The 6,052-nt window shown below is 35.0% G+C and overlaps 1 protein-coding gene across 2 annotated transcripts; it reads left to right on the top strand.

Annotated features, from left to right (window-relative positions):
* The first annotated feature begins 709 nt into the window (after positions 1-709).
* Positions 710-5,400, top strand: LOC104216525 (probable protein phosphatase 2C 12). 2 transcript variants are annotated; one of them, XM_009766590.2, is made up of 10 exons: positions 710-858; positions 952-1,263; positions 2,003-2,174; positions 2,456-2,609; positions 2,698-2,761; positions 2,995-3,102; positions 3,944-4,069; positions 4,165-4,400; positions 4,511-4,713; positions 4,794-5,400. In XM_009766590.2, the coding sequence occupies exons 2-10, from the start codon at positions 1,066-1,068 to the stop codon at positions 4,820-4,822; spliced, it is 1,290 nt and encodes a 429-aa protein (XP_009764892.1). In that variant the 5' UTR covers positions 710-858; positions 952-1,065; the 3' UTR covers positions 4,823-5,400. The 2 variants fall into 2 exon arrangements, with proteins under 2 accessions (XP_009764892.1, XP_009764893.1); XM_009766591.2 differs by having other exon boundaries at positions 721-858; positions 2,063-2,174.
* Positions 5,401-6,052: the final 652 nt, after the last annotated feature.

Genomic DNA, 6,052 nt, shown 5'->3' with positions numbered 1-6,052 from the left:
TTAGCCCGTCCCAGCCCGCCCGCTAAACTCCTATAATTTGAACTATGTGCACGTAGAGAGGAAAAATACAGCAAAAAGCAAAATAGATCTTCAAATCTTTGAACATTATAACTTCAAATCTTACCAGGTGTACTGTAAATTTCGCACGGGATACGTCTGAGATTGCGATATAATTAATACTTGATAAGAGCTTGACTTTCATCTAAGCCCTAAACTTTATCGATTTCTTTTCTTAAGATATCAATATAACGATTTGGACTTGTACTTGGATTCCAGACGTTGACAAATATAGTGTTTTTAACTTGAACTTGGATTCTAGATTTCGATATATACTCTACAATTAATGAAATACTTTTATATTTCTGTACACCAGTGAATTAGAGATATTTAATTAGTAAAGGGTATAAAAGTCCATCAATGTTTTAAGAATATTTTAGTTGTTCAACATTTAACATAAATTATTCGTGCTGTTATAATAATAAAATAAAATAATATATGTAATATAGATTATTATTTTCTATGATAAAGTAAATGAGAAGGCGCCAAGAAGCGCAAGTTAGATGGGATATCGCAGGACAAGGTAATAAACAGCTCAACATATTCTCACAGCATTTAAGTTTTAGTTAAACGCCGAACCAAAACGAATGGTGCGTTTCGGACATGTCCGCACATGCCTATAATGTCACAAAAACCAACATTTTATACTAATAAATAAAAACAAAAAATCCTCCATTTTTCTATCTCCTTCGTCTTCCTCCCCTTTTTTTTCTAAATTTTTTTTGCAGAAAACAACTCATACAGAAATAAAGCCAAAGGCAACGGTAAATGGACGTTTTGAAGGAGGATTTAAAATAAGAGGTTAGATTGATTGATTGATTAATTTGGGTACTTAGTGGTTCTTTTCATTGGATCGTTTATTTGATTTAGGTGGTTATTGGTTGTTTTGTATAGGAAATGGATTAACGGACAATGGAGGAGTAAATGTAAATTTGGGAAGCTATATTTTGTTTTTTGGAATTAATAAGGAGGTAATTTTTTCTATCCGATTTGGAAGGGGACCGAACAATGTTGTCCAAGGGTGAACATCAAACGGTCCCATTGTCTGTATTGCTGAAAAGGGAATTGGCCAATGAGAAGATTGAAATGCCCGAGATTTGTCACGGTCAAGCTAGTCAGAGCAAGAAAGGGGAAGACTTCACCTTCCTCAAGACCGAATGCCAGCGGGTTTTGGGAGATGGAGTTACTACCTTTTCTGTTTTTGGGGTAGGATTTGATGTTTCTATCTTTTATGTTTTTAAGAAATGTGTCCTTTATCGATGCCTTTGCATAATAAATTATCATATTGGATCGTAGCTACCTTTAGTGAAGGGGTTCAATTGAATCCCTTAGTCAGAAAATTACACTGTACAAAAAGAGTAAAAATAAATGTTTTTCTGCACATATATAAGTGGTTGAATCCCCTTTGACATAGGTTCAAATCTTAGGCGTGACATTCTTACATTTTTTTGAATCCCCTTATTCAAATTCTTGGCTCCACCGCTAGATTGTGGACATCACAGTGTCTTCTATATGCTCATGATATCTTTTGTATGCTAATGCTATATTCCTTCTTATCCTTCTTTTTGGATAAGAATTTGTCATATCGAATCATAGATTTCTTGCTGAATCTGATAAGTTCTGTAGTATCCTATGGCTGAGAAAGATGATCATGGTGCCAACTTTGGACATTTTTGCCTTGATCTTACTTTGACATGTTTTCCGCGTAGAATCAATAGTTATCTCAAGTGGGAGAAGCCCTTTATTTTTTCTTTTAAGATTGTTGGCCAGGAATCCACTAATTCTTGTGAATGAAGCATTTTTTTTGTTATGGTTTCACCTGAAAATTTTGCATGTTTGACCAAAAATTCTTTCTCGGCAAATTGTTGAACATCAGTAGCCGCACTTCCCTTTTTTGTTTTTATACAATTGCGCACATGTAATTTGTATTTCATTCCTTTTGTAGTTATTTGATGGGCACAATGGGTCGGCAGCTGCTATATATTCTAAAGAGAATCTCTTGCAGAATGTCTTGAGTGCTATTCCCTCAGACCTCAACAGAGATGAGTGGGTTGCAGCATTGCCTAGGGCTTTGGTTGCAGGATTCGTCAAGACAGACAAAGAATTCCAAGAAAAAGGTATTAGTTGTTTCTATATAGAAGAAAACAAGACAGACTAAGCATGCTATGAAAACCTATCATAGAGTTTCCATGAAAATGTAAATGATACAAGAAACTTTGTAGCTACCGTTATTCTATTCTGCATGTTTTAGATATGGTACAAAAATCATGTAAACCTCTTTACTATTGCTTGTAAACAATTTGTTTTTCTTATATAATTTAATTAAGAGAAATCAATACTTTTTTCCCCGTAATAGTTTGAATATATTATTCTGATAATTTCTTGTGTAATCTTGCAGCACAGAAATCAGGGACAACAGTCACCTTCGTTATAATTGAAGGATGGGTTGTAACAGTTGCATCAGTTGGCGATTCTCGATGTATATTAGAATCTGCTGAAGGGGGAATTTATTATCTATCAGCTGATCATAGACTAGAGTGCAATGAAGAGGAGTGAGATGCTTTTTATGACTTCAACTAACTAATTAATATGGGTTTGCCTCTTGAATAACATTTTAATAGTTTATGTTGAATTGAATAGGAGGGAACGCATAACAGCAAGTGGTGGAGAGGTTGGTCGGCTTAATACTGGCGGTGGAACACAGGTATCTTTTTGTTTAGCCCGTTACTGATTTCTTTCTTTTGCACACTCAATACATTTATCATGAAGTGTGGTAATTAATGGGAATGTAGCTGCATGCAGCATAAAAACTTATGCGTCATTTCTTTTATTGGCATGTCATAATTTCCATTTATATTCTTTCACTTTTCTATTTTGGGCTTTTATTCCTTTTCTTGAGGAAAATTTGTCTTACCAAGTGATCCAAGTTCATTTCAGATTGGTCCTTTGAGATGTTGGCCTGGTGGGTTATGCCTCTCTCGATCCATTGGAGATATGGATGTTGGCGAGTTCATTGTTCCTGTACCGTATGTAAAGCAAGTAAAGGTTTGTCTACCATGTGTTAGCTTCCTCTTTGCATTTCTGTTTTGGGTCCACTGCTCAAGTGCATATGTCCTTTGTGTATTTGCAACCACATATTTCAGCTTGCAAACTTTAAAGCATTCAATTGTGAAGACTCCAATCCACACCTACTTATGATTGATCTATATCAAGTTTGGGAAGATGAAACTGCGTTTGAAAAATTCAAAGATTGAAGCCGTGCTGTAAATCAAAGTATTTCTTGATGGGAAGTTGGAATCTTGTAAATGCCTTTCCTAGATCTCTGCTTTCTTCACGGTGGAGTGGAGTCTTGTCACGATTCATTTTCTCTTTCCATCTTTCCTGGAAATAATTTCCATTACTGCAATTTTGGCGACCCTTTTGCTTTGGATGCTTCTTTGACAAAACTTAGTGCTTATTAAAGTATCTAATCCAGTCATGATATGTTCAAATTTGAAGAAGTACAGCAGTTCCAAATTATAAAATTTCCTTGTATCTTTGTGAACCTCTTGCATTTTAGTGCAAGTGATAGCATGCGATTGATAGTCTAATCATGATATGCCTTTTCAAGAAGTCAATGTATGGGTAGATAGAGCTGGAATTGATCGTATCCAGGGTTGCTGGACGTAACTCATTAATATTTTACTGTAAAGTATTTAACAGAAACCAATGCACTTTCTGGTTTTCAGCGCCTAAGAAACATCAGAACATTGTGCATTCTTTCATTTGATTTTCCCTTTTCTCCAGAACGTCAGCTTTTAGATGTTCCTGAATCTTTTGATTTACTAATTCTACTCAAGTTCTAATCTTTTGTTTATATTATACATGTTCAACATTACGTGAACAGCTATCTTCAGCAGGTGGAAGGCTTGTAATAGCAAGCGATGGTGTCTGGGATGCTTTGTCTGCAGAAATGGCTGTAGAATGTTGTCGTGGAATGCCTCCGGATGCTGCAGCTTCTCAAATTGTTAAGGTAATATCCTTGATATCCAATAGGTTAATTATGATATAATTTACTTTATTAAATTTTCCAATTATCCAGTGTTACCTTTCTCCTCCAATTTGCAGGAAGCCGTGCAGCCAAAAGGGATTCGAGATGACACTACCTGTATTGTGGTTGATATACAGCCCCCAGAAAAGCCAAATCCTCCCCAGCCACCACCCAAAAAGTCAGGGAAGAAAGTGTTTAAGTCTATATTTCGCAAAAAGACTTCCGAGTCATCTTCTAATACTGAGAGAGATTATGATGAACCAGATGTTGTGGAAGAACTATTTGAGGAAGGATCTGCATCACTTTCTGACAGGTTTGTGTCATGCTAATTCTGATGAATCCACTGTCATATGGGATATCCCTTTTAGATATTGTGGTCAAGTACCCCTAGTGTTTATATTTGTTATCTTCATATGACTGCAGGTTAGATGCTAAGTATCCAGTTTGCAACATGTTTAAGTTATTCATGTGTGCTGTCTGTCAAGTAGAGATAAAACCTGGAGAGGGTATTTCAATACATGCTGGCTCTTTGAATACAAGAAACGTTCGTCCATGGGATGGCCCTTTCCTTTGCTCAAGCTGCCAAGTGAAGAAAGAAGCCATGGAAGGAAAAAGACCTTCCGGAAGTAAGTCGATTCATTTTCTGCTGAAATGCTACACTTTGGCCCTCTAAAAATTACTGATCATCCTTGTTTTACTTTTGCAGATGGAAGATATAATAGTGACAGCGACTAGTTAACCCCAAAATGCAACTACTAACAATTGCTTCACCCATGATTATAGTTTGGAGTTCCACCGTCATTAACAAAACATTCCGTCTGTTTCAGTAAACAAAATATATAATTGCTTCTGTGGCATCTCAAACACAAGCGTCAACCGTTCTGGTTTGCCTCTTTTAGGTTGAAAGACGGAGAGAGACAACTACCCGAGTATACCGCAGAGACATGTTCTGAAAAAGTTCACATTTCAAGTACACCTGGCCCCATCATGAAGTGTTAAGACTATGGAAACTTAAGACCATATGTAAAGCATATCAGAGGTAGTTTCTCTCTGATTGCCATCACTGCTATAACACTGATTCTTTTTATTGTGTAGAATTAATAGTGAGTGAACGGCATTGTTCAGTGTAACTTTATTAGCTAGGAAGATTGATCAGGATTGTTAGGTTGTTTTTCTTTATCCTTTTTACCTCCCTTGTTCTCCCCACTTGCTAAAGTTTGCTGATCACCCTGATAAATTGGTTCTTGTATAATTCCTTTCTTCTTAAACCAAGAAGGGGTAACCATTCAAATCAGATTATTCTTTCAAGTCCATTCTTTTTGGGCCTTTTAAACAAAGACATGGAATCTCTGTATTTTTATCTGATCATTTCGTCCTCTCTATGTGGAAGTATTGCTATATACAGCACTTTTTTTCTTGCCATTTTACCTCTTTTAGTAAGACAAACTTTTAGCAAGTCTATCTTTTCATCTGTAACAAAGTAACCATATATTTAAACTACATCACTGATGATCTTCTTGGTATGGGATGGCTCATTCATTTCCTCCTCCGTGCCCCTTGAAAATAGAGAACCAAGCTGATCCATTCATTTCCACAAGCGGGGAGCTGTGGCGGATGGAGAGTGTAATTATTGGGTTCATTCAAACTTAATGTTTTCGACACATAGTATGGTGAATACATACATACATATATATATATATATATATACATACATACATATATATATATATATATACATACATACATACATATATATATATATACATACATATATATATATATACATACATATATATATATATATATATATATATATACATACATACATATATATATATATATATATATATATATATACATACATACATACATACATACATATATATATATATACATACATACATACATACATATATATATATATACATACATACATACATACATATATATATATATATATATATA

Source organism: Nicotiana sylvestris, chromosome 11 (genome assembly GCF_000393655.2).
Source record: "Nicotiana sylvestris chromosome 11, ASM39365v2, whole genome shotgun sequence".
Classification (NCBI taxonomy): domain Eukaryota; kingdom Viridiplantae; phylum Streptophyta; class Magnoliopsida; order Solanales; family Solanaceae; genus Nicotiana; species Nicotiana sylvestris.
This window is presented reverse-complemented; position numbering and strand designations above follow the sequence as displayed.

Bases quoted from the DNA above. Each gene is read 5' to 3' on its own strand.
- LOC104216525 (XM_009766590.2), top strand. From the start codon at position 1,066: ATGTTGTCCAAGGGTGAACATCAAACGGTCCCATTGTCTGTATTGCTG. The intron at 2,762-2,994 runs GTATCTTTTTGT...AGTTCATTTCAG, and splicing joins ATACTGGCGGTGGAACACAG to ATTGGTCCTTTGAGATGTTG. The intron at 3,103-3,943 runs GTTTGTCTACCA...TTACGTGAACAG, and splicing joins CGTATGTAAAGCAAGTAAAG to CTATCTTCAGCAGGTGGAAG.